The sequence below is a fragment of the Phytophthora infestans genome, genomic scaffold, assembly GCF_000142945.1.
Source record: "Phytophthora infestans T30-4 supercont1.107 genomic scaffold, whole genome shotgun sequence".
In the NCBI taxonomy this organism is placed as follows: domain Eukaryota; phylum Oomycota; class Peronosporomycetes; order Peronosporales; family Peronosporaceae; genus Phytophthora; species Phytophthora infestans.
The window spans coordinates 225,980-242,671 of NW_003303652.1; the positions used below are offsets into that span (position 1 = coordinate 225,980).

The following is a 16,692-nucleotide window of genomic DNA, read 5'->3' on the forward strand; positions in this document are numbered from 1 at the left end:
TCACCGACACCACTTCATCCATAAATCTATGTCCCGCGACCAAACTACTTAATCGACTCCACTTCTGGTGCTGACAGAGCTGCGCGCTTCAAACTGCAAAGTGTCCGGATAAGGTCCGGATATTGAGAGTGACGATCGGCAAAAATAAATCCGTGGCTATTTTTATAATACATGTAAATTACATGATGTAACTAGCCGAGCGCCGTCGCTTTGCGGCGGTGGGTCCGTGGTGGGTCTCAGGTGTGTAGACCACCCGCCTCCGCTTCGCTCCGGCGGGGGGGCTGAATTTTTTCTAATTTATCATGAAAATTTCAAAAGATGAAATGTCACTGTAAAACCGTGTTGTATTTAGGGTGAGGCCACATTATCACCCATGAAAGCCGCTGGCCTCCGCTTCGCTCCGGCAAGTCGAAGTTCTCTTCGTTTGTTAATGAAACAACGTGGAAAATACCCGTAGCTCGTACCGCTTAATGGCTAAGCGTTATTGCTTTGGTTTCGTACTCGCTCATACCCCCCCTACCCCCTCTTTCGTAGCTGCTAGCTATTTTGTGCTCTCAAGGGTTTACGTGAGCTCCACAGGTTTGTGGTCCATAATCATTCATGGTTCATGGCGTCCCATCACCAGTACCCTCGCCGATGGGTACTTTTCAGTAGCTGTGTTGATCTGTCGCACATGTATCGTGCGTTCCTGGTGTGAATTCATCGACCGCGTTATTTTGCTATGTGCAATCGCGGTGTTGCTATGCTAACCATGCTATTGCGAACTAAAAGCGTAAATCTGTCGACCATGGTATCAGGTCGTGCAATTGTGTTCCCTCGCGCTCTCCTGAAGCGTTTCCCCGTGAGTCCGACGTCCGCACTATCATATTGTACTGTAATAGCGTCCCCCGTGGCTCGGTGAGCTCAGTTCTTTACGGGTATCGTGCTCCGTGGCTCCGTTATTTCTCGTCTATAGCTTCCGTGACTGCGCGTTTTCCCATGCTTTATTAGTTGGGTCACCGTCCATACTATCGTGTTTTTCTTGTGGTGTCGAGATTTGTCTGTCGTCCGTTCCATCGTAGGCTACCGTAGTATCGCTCTCCGTGGCTCCGTGAGCTCCGGTTCTACCCTAGTATCGTATTTCAATGCTCTGTAATCTCCCGTTAATGTTCTTCCGCGAAATCATGCTTGGTTCGTCGACCTTGCTCCGTGGTCCACCGTGGTGCAACGGAATAATCCTTTTTTCGTGCGTTGTCACAGCTACGGGCTGTTTGTGGGTTCTTCCGTGGTCTGTACACCCGTCATACTCTTTTCCTCCCCATTTTTCAGGGTTGCACGCCCTTCCGTGGTTGGTGCATTTCAGAATCGTTTGGTGCCTTCATTGATTTAGTCCTCTGTCATTGTCCGTGACCATTCGTGCTTCGTGCCGTTTCTTCTATTCCTTCATGTAGATAGTGTTCCACCGTGTTTCGTGCTCTAGCTTAATCACGTACCTCCGCGCTAATTTAGTCACAGCTCCTGCTTCCAGCCTTGACGGTACGCTACGTATCGTGTTGGAAAAAGGGCACATGTTCTAATGGTCACACACTACGCGCGCAAATACAAAGAAAGACGATGTTTTTCGCGGCGGTGGAGTGGGGGTGTATGGTGGGAGGCCACTAAACACTTTTTTAGTAGTTAATATTAGTAATATAGCTGTGTAATTTTAACTAACGCTGGTATCATATAACTATCATGTGTAATCCTACAACAAATGATTGCAAGCAAATATTTAATTAAAAGAAATAAAATTGTACTCAACTTAACAATCTTGTAAATTAAACTACTATAAAATTACTTCGAAGCTTAAAACATATTTTTAAAAAAAGTACTGAAAGGACCTTTCAAGACTCTTAATGGGCCACCGGAGCCCACAATTGCTATTAACAGCTTGTGTAACCATACATTGCGTGTGTGCTGATCGGCGCGGCCTACTAATGCTAACTAACGCGTACACAGGCAGCGCCCTTTGAGTGAAGTGGCGCTCAGAGCTTGAAATGGGGGCAAAATAAACTTGAAGCGGTGCATTTAATTACGACAAATGTGAGCGCCACATAATGTCAGCTAAGCCCGTTACGGCTGCCTTCACTGCGCTCAGCAGCCAGTAGAAGGCATGTATTAGCGCTACCCTCGAACGGACTAACATACTTACAAATCGCTACATACGTTGCGTGGGGTTCCCGTTTGGCACTTGTCCCGCAATCGCACGCGCCCTTCGTGTCGCCGCCGCTCCGCTTTTTGAAATGGGGCGTAAAGAAAAAAAGCACAAATATAATTAGCCAATCAGCTGGCCGAAAAAGTATTCAGTAGTATTAATTTTTAAAATATGACTCAATTTCAGCCAGTGACCGGGGCCGCCTTCGCTTCACTTGACAGCTTTTTGTCCAGTGAGAGGTGCGAAATTGTGTTACGGGCCGAGTCACCGACAGACAGACACGTTAGTAAAGTAGTGTTTTGGACTAGTACCCTGGGCGCCTGCTCCGCGAGAACAAGGGCATGGTTTGTTGGTGTAAACAGAAACGACCACCTCTGCTGCGCTGGAATAGGCTATGATTCCTTACTCAAAGCAAAGCTACATATAATATATATTCCGTGTTCGACTACATTTGCTTCAAAGGCCACTGTACACATGCTCACATGTTCTGCCTCACCAACCACCTATCTCTTGCTTTTCCCGAAGTCAGTTCTGACAGCATCACATATAGCTATGCATATCTAGTACCTGGTTACTATAGTTGGATAGGCGTATAAAAGATCTAGCTCAGCTGAATATTGTTGATCGTCATGGCAAAGGTAGACATGACTCTAATTGGTTACAAAGGTGAAGGTTTCTTCGCTACCACCAGGGTTTAAAGTGATCTGCAAGATGAGCTTCATTTTACCCTGGAAGATAAATGTCTTAATTCTCAATTGAGTACACCTTATAGTCACCCGCGACTTAACCGAGCTCTCAGCTCTTCCATTATGGACATGGAGCGGAGGGTACACCTTATAGTCACTCGCAACTTAACCGAGCTCTTAGCTCTTCCATTATGGACATGGAGGTAGCGTATAGTACTGCGTACAGTACCACGCACACCTGGTCAGCACTACCGCACACGTCCCACGTCTATGTAGACAGCAACTTATTTTTCGCGCGTACTGCTCACTCAATACTATGTTTCCAATTGCGAGCGCTTTAGTGTGATATACGCTATGAGCGTTGGTGGTACATATAGCATGATTTAGCTTGTGTCCAAATGAGTGAGTGTACTTGCCGTCTACGGCAACGCGTATGTAGATAGGGACGGCCAGCTTGCAGAGGCACATAGTAGATACCGTGCGCTAATAATAAGATGAAACGCGCTACGCTCTGTGGGTGCTTTAACACTATTGACAGCTCCATAGTCAGTTTACCGTGTTTGCGGCTCCAAGCCTCGCACCGTCAGCCAGTATACTAAATACAAAGATAGGTAGGAAAATGGGAGCCTAAAATAGTATATTTACCAACTACTTGCTATTCTGCAGCTCCTTTTGCTCGATGTACTTGGCGTTTCGAACGGTCAGCTTGCGAGTGCGGCTGTGTCTCTTTTTCTTCTTAGGGTACCAGTCAGGGCCCATCGCCTTCTTGACGTTTGACAGGCTTTCCTGCCGGCGCACTTCGGTCGAATCAGGTGGGGGGGGGCTTTACCTCCCAGAACTCAACCGCTTTTGGGCCGTTCTCGCAGGCCATTCAGCGCCGCGCGATGTCCCGCCCGCTGATTGTACGGAATGCGTAGCCGCACTGCTGCTTTCCGTAGCGTTTCCGCAGCGCGCCCGGGAATCCGTCGAAGACCGCTGCGGGTTCAGCAGAAGCGGGTCAATCTTTACCTTGCATTGCTTGTACATAGGACCCACCATTTTGCAAACTGTGAGTAAGCTAACAAAAGTTTTGTTTTAACCCATTTATGTGCGTCAAAAGATTAGCTAATAGCACGGTAATATAAGACTAATATTTATTATGAAGCAAAATGTTAAAACGTTTTATTATATTACTTTTTTGCTTTGCTTTAATAATAATATAATCAGATTTCCAAACAAATACATACTTTACATGCAGTAAAAGTTACTAAAACAATTATCAACCGTGCGCGCATGCATTCGTCGGGTGCGGTGCACGGGAGCAGATAGCGCAATGACTGTAAAGCCGTGCGCTTTCATTGCACGGTGGCAGTGGTGAGTGCCAGGTAAAGTAAAGTAAGAAACATATTCGCAAAGTCCCTACAAAAACGCTGGTTAGTGAGCCCGATTTGATGTACATAGGACAGGTTTTGCGTAGCTAAATGTAAATATCGAATTGTCAGCACTAAGCGCTTATGTGTATGCTTCCAACCGATGCGTTTCGTGATCGGCAGAAATGTTTACCTCACGTTTAATCGCGAAGGCGAGAGGCGGTCTGATCGTGCGACAGATCCAGTCAGTGTCGCAGGTCGGCAGGTATTGCCCAATCAGGGTGCGAGCTAATTGTGTGACGCTTTTGGATATATTTGTAATTCTCGCATAGCTAGGTCGAGTCAGAAAGATAGGCGCGGTCGGTAAGATGAAACGAATCTGTATTAGCCAGGCCAAGTGTGGCCGCAGATCAAAGCAGGAAGACAGGGAGTGCGACGGACGGATTGGCGGACAGACAGACAGATAGACAGACAGACAGACAGACACACAGACACACACACACACACAGACACACACACACACGCAATACAAGGTTTGGTGGCGGTAACCAGCGCTCTGGGCGCTCCCGTGCGGAGGGATGCCGGAAAACTTTAGAGAGTTCAAGATCTCCTGCTCATTCATATTTGCATCCGCGACCCCTTCGAGGCTGTCCACCGAGAGATACCCCTTCGTTTCACCTGACAGCCGTTCCGCAACCATTTCGTTGATACGCCGAGCACTTGCATTTGTGGGGGCTAGTTTGGCTCGCTCAACGAAGTATTTATCGGGTAAATTCTCAGTATCAATGCCCGGATACACCGCATCTATGAGTGCACTGACGTTGCGGACGCGTCGGTCTTCTTCAACTTCGTCCAAGTCTCGCTCGTGTTCTTCATCCACCGGAGGGAGTAACCTGAAACTTGGGTAAGGTCCCACACGTCTTCTTCATCAGAGGTCATTTGTTGTACCCGTCGTTCTGGAATGATACACATGTCGAGTGGAAGGCATACGTCGCCATCACCGATCTCATGGCTGACCGGATAATGTCCCCAATTTGAAGTAAAACCCCAGAGAATTCCGCTAGCTCAGCCGCACTGGCCGCGTCTGGGGCGGTGCGGACACGCATGTTCTCGGTCAGCCGCACTTGACGCAGATACTCCCATAGCGAGGAAGACTTAAAAAAGCTTGAATTGTCTCCGCACGCGTAGCATCCTTTCGTACAGGTAGAATTGGACGGTGATCACCGCTGAACATCATTACCTTTCCGCCGAACGACTCCACCTTGTTCTTCATAATATCTCGAAGCGACCAGTAAACAGCCTCAAAGCAAGCTTGGTTCAGCATCGGCGCTTCGTCCCAATTGATCAAGCTCGCGCTACAAATCAATTCGGCCTTCTGGCTCTGCCATGAAAGGCTGCACGTCGACGTCTCTGTAAGCATGAGGGGAATCCGAAACGTCGAATGCGCGTTATGACCGCCAGTTAACAGAGTAGCTTCGATTCCACTCGATGCAACCGCGATGGCAACCTTACGTTGCATCCGAACGTGAGCGAAAATTGGCTCGAGTAGAAACGTCTTTCCTGTTCCACCCGGACCATCGAAAAGGAATAGATTCTCCCCTCCAACCGGCCTGCTCACAGCAGCAAGAACTTGGTCAAATATATCCCTCTGGTTGCTGTTCAAGTGGTCCGCCTGCTCCGCAACATGCTCCAGCTCGTTTTGGGGTAGGCGTCGATCTCTTGCTGGACAACATCAACCGACGCTGTATTTGGGTCGTCTACTTGAGCAGATACATCGTCGTAATCGGCTAGCAGAAAAAGGTCGTAGATGTCGAGGGATTTTTGGTTTGAAGCCAAGTAATCAGCAAATGCCTTGTACTCCGCCATTCGAAGACGCGCCTCATCTTCGCGTACATTATGCAGGTCTGTGTCTCTTTCCTCAATGCTTCGTGCATAATCCTATGACATTTCCTTCTTGAACATGTCCCATAGATCTTTGGCATTATTAGACATCGAGTAAACCAAAATGATGCCGAAGCGTTGGCGTAGCTGGTACGGCATCTTGACCTCGGCGGATTCGCGTAAGCAATGTATCCACTCGTCGTCATTTTCCAAATACCCAAGCGCCAACGCTGCTTGCTGATATGTAGGATGCTCAGTACTATCAGCCGTTCGAAGATCCGCTAAGGTCTTAGGCGAGCGTCGGTTACACAGAAGAAGCCACAAGTAGAAGCGTTCCGGGTCCTGCGGAGAAACGTATATTAAGCGTCCCAGGGGCAACGTACTTCTTTTATCTTGTGTTCCGTCCACCTGTACTTTCGCGGCACATCCTTGTACAGTAGATTAGCCGCAGCTTCTGGATTGCACGCGCAAAGCTTTAAAAACTCCGTCAGCGTTGATATGTTCCCGCGGTTAATCGATTTGTGGAGCTGGGGGTGGGGGGGGGCTTGGTCCCGATAAGCAATCATGCTCAATCCTTCCAAATGGATAGGTAGCGTCACAACAAAATGTGTTGATTCTTGTGTTGGATGCCCGAATAGTCGCATGCAAGCTTCTACCGGAGAAATATACCTCCAGCCGATACTGAAGAATTTCGTTCGCCCGAATCTCTTCGCCTCCAATAGTCATGTCCGAGCCCTTGTAGACGTACTTGTAGAGGCCTTGGTCGTGACACAAACCTCGACGTTGATGTGGCAGCTGTACTTCTGCGACAGGATCGGATTGTACGGGACCACCCATTTATTGATGGTCACGTTGTCCCATACGTTCCCCTTATGGCACAAAATTTCATCCCGACGGCGACCACGCTTGTATGCGGGGTGTTTGTCGGGGGTCATCACCGTTTCGCTCGCGAGCGCCTTTGGAAAATTTTTGGAACACCTTCCGTTCTTCGTACACGGGCATTTTGGGCTCTGTTGACCACAGGGTCCATGCAGCATATTGGAAGTCGCCGTATCATACAGCTCGGGGTACTTCTCTTTATCCGGGAGCTCCGCGGACGCCAGCTTATCGACGTCCCCATAGTAGTGGATTCGTCCTTCGGACGTAGGATAAGCAGTATGTGGGCTTATGGAAGACCACGCTTCTAATATTCCACTACATGGACTCGAGCGGCTTGAATCCCCAGCATGCCCTCATCGAGATCCTTGTTAAGAGCTTTTAGTTTCTCCATGAACACGCGATCCACATTGTCCGGTCGGTCGGATGCCTTCTCCCCATGGCGTAAGTTTTCCTTGATCTCAGACCAGTTCGGGTTGCATGTCATCGTAATGAACAGGTTCGGGGCGCCTGTTTGACGGACGATAGCCATGGTATCCAAGGAGCGGTGGTACATGTAGCGAGGACCACCTATAAACTTCGAGGATATGATGATCTTGCATCCAAGCTCACCCGCATCTGGGTCCGCCGACTCCTGCTCCGTATATTCCCACGCCGAGTCCTACGTATGGCTGCCTCGTCGTCAGCTGCTATTCTGTGGATTTAAACGGACTCGCCACGCAACGCGTCCATAAGTCCCTGGAGGGTTTCCAATTGATAGTGAGTTGGTTCTTTTTATGAAGCGCAGGCGTTTTGTTCGCATTGGCACATTGGTCAACGCAGTATGCCGCGTTAGTCGTCCACCGCACAGGATCAGAGAATTACTAACCGTCCGGTCGTAAAGCAGATACGCCTCATATTCCCGAATGGACATTGTTTGCGGGTCACTGTGGCGATCGACGGGATTATTAACGTACGGGATATCGTAAGTCCAGCCATTCTCCTCAAACGGAAAGAGTATAGGGTACTGCAGCGGGTTGTAGGTAACGCTCGTCTCAGAGATGCGCTTGAAATCTTCTGTCGTTTGTAGGATAATATCCCGATGCTCCGCTGAGTTTGTGTCGATCACAACGGCCGCCACCTCTGAAGCAGTTGGGGTGTTATGCGTACCCGGATTCGCTGTTGCCTCACTACTGTTGAGTGGTTGCCCAGGTCTCTTTGATACCGCCCTTCAGGTCATGTCAGCAGTATGCACAGGGTGTCCAAAAACAACCAGTCCCTTACGGGACTCACACAGCTCCGAAATTCTCTAAAACTGTCTATTCTGATGCTATGTTATGTAAGTATACAGGTGCGGGGCTCACTCATGCTCTTAAAGTGTTTTTTTGTCTTGATCTCTTGCTGTCCTTGTACTTGGTCTTGGGCTCCGTGCTCTTGTGAGACGGACTTATGCATTCCTTTCCGCCCCGCCAGAAGAGCTCTCGCAAAATGTGTTTTGATGTGGGTGCTCACACGTTAAGAGCACCTCTCAATTGCGGGACCGTAAAGACTCTTCCGCATGTGGCTGCAACTTCGGTTTGAGCACGCGTCACCCGCTTTTGGAGCGTGGGCACTCGCGGTGGGTCTAGGACCATATGCGCATGCATGGTTGAAGGCCCTCCGTCACACTTACCCCAGCCTGATTGCTATCGCTACCAACCCCCATACAACTGTGGAGTCTCGGGGCAAGCCTCAGACTGTATCCTGAGAGGTCTCTCTTGAATATATAGTAGGGCAGGAAGCCCCACGCCCGTAAAAACATCTAAAACTACCGTGCTGCTATTATACAGCCAGCGCACTTTGTCCTCGCCGCGCCGTCGCTAGGAAACCAATTTTTTGTTTTGAATGAAAATAAATCAGGAAAATATCGCCCAATCAGGCGTGAGTTAATTGTACGGCGTTTTTGCTATTTTGGTAATTTTGGCATAGTTAGGTCGAGTCAGAAAGATAGGCGCGGTCGGTAGGATGGGAGAATTCTGTATTAAATATGCCAGGTGTAGCCATATGAAAAGGTGGGAAAAGGCCTCAAGAAAGGAAAACGACGGATCGATTTACAGACAGACGGACCGACTAGAAGGTTAGAAGCGGGGCGAAGGTGGCAGGAAATACCCTCCTATACATTTTTACCCATCACTAGATCTCAAACCCAGTTGATAAGCTCTTATCGTTATAACAGCCACAGTTAAATGTGTGCTGTACTATCGTAATATAAAAAGAAGAATTGCGAGGGCAAATTCAACTCAAACAGAATGAGGAATTTCCGATGTTAGTCCGCTTTTGGCAATTGAGCACCATACAGCTTAAGCCAGAGCCAGAACCCGTATACAGCTAATGCATTTGTAATACTGACCCTCGTTTCCTACAGGTGCAGCTTTGATGGCTCTCAGTGACCAAGCAGTGTCTTATCACTGTCGTTGCAGCTGCTCTCACTGTGATGGCACATTGATAGTGGCTCTTCCAGCTCGTGGCGAACACGGAACATGCCCCGGAGGCGCTGGTCTCGACGACTACGGTAGCGCTTTTGAGAAGTCTTGCGCTTAGAGGGCATCTCTTCACCAATCGATAGTAAGCGGCCAAGATAGTCGCGGTAAGAGTCGAAATCCCCAACCCTAAGCAGATTTAAGTGCACATGGATGTTTGTGAGAGCGACGCACGTCTTAAACAAGGTGTCGCATCTGGATTCAGCCCCGCGATACTTGTTAGGGCACACAGACCAGAGTGTAGTTAGACGACCAAAACAAATTTCCACAAGAACGGATCGTGTGCGATTTTGTCGCTCTCCTCGATCGTAAGCGTCTCACCTGGCTGTCTTTTGTGCGGGGTTATGGCACGGAAATGCAATAACAGTCCCTGGTATCCTTTGTCGGTGGGTAACGCCCACTCATTGGGGTACTTGGCCACGAGAGGACCCGCGTCGTGTAGACGCTTCTCCACTTCGGACTTCTGTGTGTTCTGGGAGTGGAAGCACTGATTTTTGCGGAATAGCTTGATATCCGACACATGCCCCGAGTAATGCTTGGTGCAGTTGATTGCTTTGCCCGTCGGAAACACGGAAACTTCTACTTTGTAGCCATGCAGCTTGTGTTTTCTGCTGTAATAGATGCTGCGACCTTCACAGAGGCCGTACGGGATATTGGCCTGCTAAAAGGTCACGTCCGTCGCGTACCGCGCGCAAGGAACATTTGAAAACGTGTTCCCAGTGACTAGCTGGCGCATGCAGCACTTTGCATTGACGTCGCCGACGAAGTGCTCGTACAAGAACGGCGAGATCATCTCGGTAAACTTCACTATCAGTTTTTGGAATGTGGGCGGAATGATTTGAAATACGCTGGCGAAAACATCCCACTTGCCACAGTGTTTTAGTGCGGTTAACATCATGAACAGGGTGTCTTTTCCGCCGTGCTTACACTTCTTGCCGCGACCGACCTTTCAATAAAGCATAACGAACTCCCCCACCACCCGCCAGAGCCTGTTGACCCCTTCTTCTGAGAAGTTTGTCGTTTGCATGATGGTCTCTCTCCTGTCAGCACGAACCGATCGAGCACGGGCGACATTGAGTCTCCGGGGTCGTTGTCGTGGTTGGCTGCATCACGTGCACACCTTGCACGTTTAGGTTGGCGGGCTTCGTCGAGTTGGATCAGCCGAGCAACGCCATGCTCGACTACTTCTTCCGTCAGCTCGCGGGTACGCTTTGAGCTCAAGCTCTGGGCATCTTGTGAGATGGTAGATTGATAAATGAGCTTCCAAGAAGCACATGTACAGAAAAGCTGCGTGCGTTAGATGAATGGCTCACAATCTGGATCTGTATGGAGCTTAAGCGAGCTTGAAAGCGCTGTAAATGGAGTGGATGTAGGCGATGGCGCCAAAATGACAGCGCATTGGCGCCAAATGAGTGGCAGAAGAGTTCAGCTTTATAAATAGATCATGACGTACTGAGAAGCTACAAATGTACTCAGCGCTTTCCAAATCTGAAGTTTTTTCTCCGATATATTATCTTTCTACTATGTAGATCAATCCGACGATTCGGTCAAGCTTGCGTCGCCTTGGCTAGCTCTCTGATGGTTTGCTGCTTCATTGATGAATACCGGTAGCTATGCATCTGGAAAAGAGGTCAGTCTTTGACAATTGTCGTGCGCCTTTCTCTATAATACTTAGATTCTGTTTGTGCACCGACCAACTCGGTTTAAGGTATAGTAGACCTAACTCTTGTCCTTCAATAGATCTTTTACCCTACATGTTGTTTCATGTAAATTTTCTCATATACATTTTCAAACCATTTCCAACCATTTCCATTATTAATTTACTAAATTAATATTTTTTCTTTATTACCTATCCTAACTTTACTTCTTTTCAACTCTATCATTCACTTCCATATTTATTTGTTTAATAATTTTTATAATGTTCATACATTCTATCTTTTTAAACATCCGTCTTCTTCCATACCAAACCATAAAATCTCCGACCTCCGACAACCTCCGACCGTAACATAAAACGTGGTTTAAACAAAAATACTACATGTACCGGTACTTGTTAAAATTTATGCATTTATTTTTAAAATTGCTCTTTTCCTTTAGAAAGAGGGATAGATCGTTCGGACGGCGAGCGAGTGGAGTGGCGGCAATGGTGGCGACGGCGGCGAGCCAGAGGGGAAGAGGCGTGAGGGAGCAGAGTGAATGAGGTGGTGAGCAAGGGTGGCGACGTCCGCGAAAGGGCGGCGTGCGGGTGGCGGACACATGCAGCAACGGTAACAGGGGGGCGGCGGCAGCGGGTGGATGATGTGGAGAGCCGGGAGGGTGAGGAAGGCACTGCTGGCGATGGTCGAGCTGGACGTGAACGGCGCGTTGTTTGACAGCGCTGCCGTGTGGTCGGCGCTCTGGTCCGTGGACGCGGAAACTCACAGACGCGCCATTGAGCGGGCCGATGCTCGACATGCGTGAGGGCCAACGTGCAGGTGTGCTGGCAGTAGCGTGGCGAGTGAGATATGGCGCTAATGGTCCGGATTACGGATCTGCAGCACGGTGGGGTTGTTCGGGTGTATTCGTGGTGGCGTATGGAACGCGGTGGAGCGGTTGGATGTGGTGCGCCAGCCGGATATCTCGTGGCGGTGTCGCGACCTGGACCTGGCCGTGGGGTTGCACACGATGGTCTAAGTGAACGGAACGGGTTCGATGCAGGTGATGTCGCTGCTTCTACTGCGCGTCTGCACCTCGCTAGTATTGCTAAGCTGCCCGCACAGATCGTAATAGTGGCTGCGACGGAGACCGACGCGATTAAAGAGTAGATGGTTTAGGCGGAAGAGGCCAAGATGGAGATCATGGAGGTGGAGGATGCGACTCCCGAGGTCAGGAAGGCTGAGTTGTGGATCAGCGTGGCACTGCTCCAGCTGGAAGTTCCGCGTAAGACGGAGATACACGTTCGGAACCGGTGCCAAGGTGGACGTAGCCATGAGCCGTAGTAGAAAGGTACGCATGCTGAGAGACAGAAGAATGTTGGCGCCGTGTTGCTATTCAGATTAAGTGCTTAAGTAAATAAATAAATAACGCGTGGGACTGATGAATGCTATCTACTGCTCTGCTCATTTAGTATACTACTACTTGTTTATAATACTACAGCAGTAATTACTCTTAATACGTCTCCTCCCTCAGGCTGTTGCATGTATTGTAACGACGAAGCGAGTTCGCTAGAGCTGCACCGCCTGCCAGTTGTCGACATCTTTAGTGCTCGAGATTTTGTATAACAGTAAGCAAATTGTAGACTGCAAAAATTGAGTCTAGTGTACTGAAATGATTACTTTATGCATGTGATATGTCAACATCTTGAAAATTGTATTAGCATATCCATATTTTGCGTGTCACCTCCAGGGGGCAATGGTAACCAAATATCCTATGATATGTTTGATAGTAATAGTACTATTTTCGATAATAAATATTAATATTAACTCATTTTTGCAAAAGTTAACATAATATTTAAATAATAACTCAGAGAACTGAAAAATATTAGATACTACATGATATTTTATGATATTTTCGCACTTAAGTACGTTTATTGCCACCTTACCCTCTGTAAACCGAGCGGAGCCAAATAACTTTTTCGATCAGGTTCTAGAAAAGCAGTAGGCTTTAAGAATGACGAGTATTTGCTCTGGTATTTCACTGAGACACAGACAAAGGCGATCGAGATGGAAAACTGCAAACGCTTGCAGCTGTTTAACGTTGATAGAGCGAAATCAAGACATTTGTTCTTGTTCTCTACCGATCTCCTCGTCCACATCGTGCGTTGTCGCGGTCTTCCTCTAATCGTGGTCGTGAGTATCTTGGGCCGACGTAGGAGGTAGTAGTATTAGCGACACTACTGCGATAGTAATGAAAAAGTTGATATATTCTTGTGTTGCTTGTTAGAAGGAAATCCATGACTGACTTCCTCATTTCACCTCGCTAAGAGTTTTTAGAGCTTCTTACCTTTTAGCAGATCCCTCGTGCGTGGCGGTCGAGTTCCAATTCCCGCCACGACCAGCTGCTTCACGACTTCACACTTGGAACGTCACTGTCTTGGCCGCAGGTCCCGCTTGCTTGGACGTGGTCCGGAGAGTCTGGAGTGAGTAGACCTTCTGCAGGCAGTCAGCCAGCATCGTTAATCCACCATCTAACTGTACACCGTGACAATTCTCCCCGACTGACGCTCGGTGACCTCGCCGAGCCACATCGCCCGGAGCCTGTCGCACGGTGTCTTCCACAGTCAGATCTGGAACGTCCCCACGTGACGTTCCACTTGCATTAAGACTCTCGTTCCTTACTCCAGACGACGTTCCTTCGGCCTGCATGCCTCGCAGTCGCTCCACGCTCGCTCGCTCTCTTTCCTCACGACGCTCTATACGACCAGCCAGTCCTTCCCACTTGCGTCTCGCCGCCTTATCATTCTGGCCTATTGCGCTCGGCCGCAGCCCTTCATAATATCGCATCACGTAACTGTAGCAACCGACAACTAACACAGCCAAGTTCCAGTAGCAACAGCCAATTTCAAACTCCAGCTAGACGTCCACGATCAACACAGCCAGTGTCACTCCCATCCATCCACACAGCACTCCTTCGACGCTCTCGTACACCAGGCGGGGCAGGTAGATTAGGATAGACAGTAGTAATGACGTCAGCAAGTAGCTCCCAGCGATAAAGTCTCGAACTCTATTCACAACAGCTACCACAGCTTCGCTAGTGGCACGAGCGTACCGGCAGGACGTTCCCCATAGCAAAAGACTCGCATCTGGAACGTACAGACAGCACGAATGGTGGAACGCTTCACACCACTTAAGGCACATACGACCTGTAATTCCGAATCGGGATTCGTAGTCCTGTAGCACCGCGATAGGAACCAAAACAGTAGCTTCACTAGCGCGCACGCGTACTCCGGAGGTGGCACAGCAGCGGCATGGGCGTTTCGAGCCGCCACCAAGTAGCGATCGCAGCAAGTGTACCAGAAAAGGTAGATGGCACGCACGTTCTCGATCGTTCCGTCGAGGAACGCCCACGACACGTTCCGCAGAGGCGTCGTTGCAATCCAGATAACTATCCCCATCACAGCGCTGCCGACGACTCTCATCTCGTCCGCCACTTCGATGTCCATCGCCCAGTTTGTCTGTTCCGCCCATTCCGCTAACCCTCCCCACATCGCCATAAATTTCCAAGTGACATCGTCACAACAGCAGCTCCTCCAGACCGTTAGCCGTTAGGAAGGCTCTTCACCCGAAACCTTGTCCGCCCAAGTCACCAAGCATCATTGCGTCCCTCAGTCGACGCCACGTCCCAACTGTCGAACCTTCTCGCGTGCCCCTTGGCAGCCATCAAGTAAAAACTTCCTGTTTTCGGATTTCTCTCATTTCACAATCCGCTCCTCGCCATGTCCACACGACTTACCGCCGCCGAGCTGAGGCGCTTCCGGGCGTTCTTCAACGCCGCCCTCGACCATGAGGAGCAGGGCACCCCAGGGGACACTGCGCGGGCTTTCCAGCAGCAGTTCTGGACCGAGCTGCGCGCGCGCCTGCGCGCCAACAGCATGTCGTCGGGTCTCCAGTTCTTGGACCAGCTCGCCGAGGACATCCTGAATGGCCAGACCGACGCTTCGCTCCAAGGCGTGGCCCTCCCCGCGCCGGTAGACTCTGCCCCCTCTTCAGGATCTGCTACGGCGTCGACAACGTCGTCGAGCAAGCAGTCGAAGTCGCCCTCCAAGAAGACACCCAAGTCGCCTAAGTCGCCCGCGCGAGGCAAGCGTAAGTCCAGCGGTGACGACTCTACTTCCAAGTCGTCCGCTAAGAAGGCTCGTGTCGCCAGCAAGCCCAAGAAGGCGCACGTCCCATCCAACGAGTTCGGTCATCCTCTCGACGTGAGTCGCGCTGCTCCAGCTCCCGTTCGTCGGGTGATTGCGGCCATCTTGTCGAAGGCAGAGGCCCTTGGTAAGAAGCCCTGGCGCCTTGCGTACCCTTGGACCAGACGTCCCATGTGGTACGATCCAATCAAGTTCAGTCAAGTGTACCGCGCACACTGGCGTTTCTGGATGACCCATCGCCGTGCTTTCTGGGAGTGGGCCCTACACGCTCCTCTTGCCACTGCAGCGGCCATGACTCAGCGTCGTAAGCTGAAGATGCGCGCTGTCCAAGCTCGCTGGGCCTTCACCAGTATTTGCATAGAGACATGGGGCTTTTATGCCTTCCTCGAGATGTTGGAGAAGCGCCCTGAGATGTAATGGCTCGGGGGCCAACCCGGCAGAGCCACACGCGATGGCCGCCCCTACAACGGACCCATTGCCGAGGACCTAGCGACCCTGAAGCAGAAGGACAAGGAACGCTACGACGCCACGCTCGAGAACGCGCTGGACCCGTCGAATATCGACACTTACGGGTACCCCAGCATGCGCTACTTGTTCGAGTCTACGGACGCGCTGAATCCGGATGCAGACGAGAAGAGCCGGCTCTCCCTTGCTGCCTTAGCGCGAATTCGCCGCGACACCATGTCAAGCACGAAGCCAAACGTGACTTGGGCTGGTGAGAAGAACGAGGAACCGTGGCAGACGCTCGTAAACAACCACGCCGTCAAGCTGGCTTAAGACGACATTATGGCCCAGATCACCGCAGGAACGTACGAAGTTCCAACTGTCCGTCCACCGTCCGGTACGGAACGTCGCCGCGACGAGTGGTCCGAGTTCGAAGATGAAGGCGAGGACGAAGAGAAGGAAGCTGCGGCCGACGGCGAAGACGCTTCAGGTAACGACGACGAGGAGTCCGAAGCCGACGAAGACGAAGACGAGCAGGAAGACGAGGAATTCGTTGAGCACGAGGACGACGACGAGGAAAGCGACAAGGACGAAGATGAGGACGACCAGAAGAAGACCGCCAAGTAGCACGTCGTTGCGATGTAGCCGTTCGTAGCACTCGTTCCGTTTTAACCGTAACGTTCCGTCGTTTCTCGTCGTCGTGCCTTGTTCCTGAATCTTCGTTTCTATCGTCAACGAATCTCTCTTAAAACGCTTCTTCTCGTTCCAAACCGACGCATCCGAACTCCCTCGGACTCCAAACTACCGCTTCATAAACTTCCTCACTTTCCAGACATACACTGGGTGATCCCTCCGGCACCAATGGCGGCAGCAGAGGATGAGTACAGGGTGTAAGTGTACCGCTCCTGTGGTACAGGGGCACTCTCTTCGCTCGAAAGTCGGTAGATGG

At 50.2% G+C, this 16,692-nt stretch overlaps 1 protein-coding gene across 1 annotated transcript; it reads left to right on the plus strand.

The window, feature by feature from the left end:
* Positions 1-11,797: 11,797 nt before the first annotated feature.
* PITG_19505 (uncharacterized protein) lies at positions 11,798-12,438 on the plus strand (the record flags this gene model as incomplete). The annotated part of the gene is made up of 3 exons (XM_002896043.1): positions 11,798-11,916; positions 11,998-12,061; positions 12,274-12,438. 3 exons carry the CDS (start codon positions 11,798-11,800, stop codon positions 12,436-12,438), a joined length of 348 nt encoding a protein of 115 aa, XP_002896089.1.
* Positions 12,439-16,692: the final 4,254 nt, after the last annotated feature.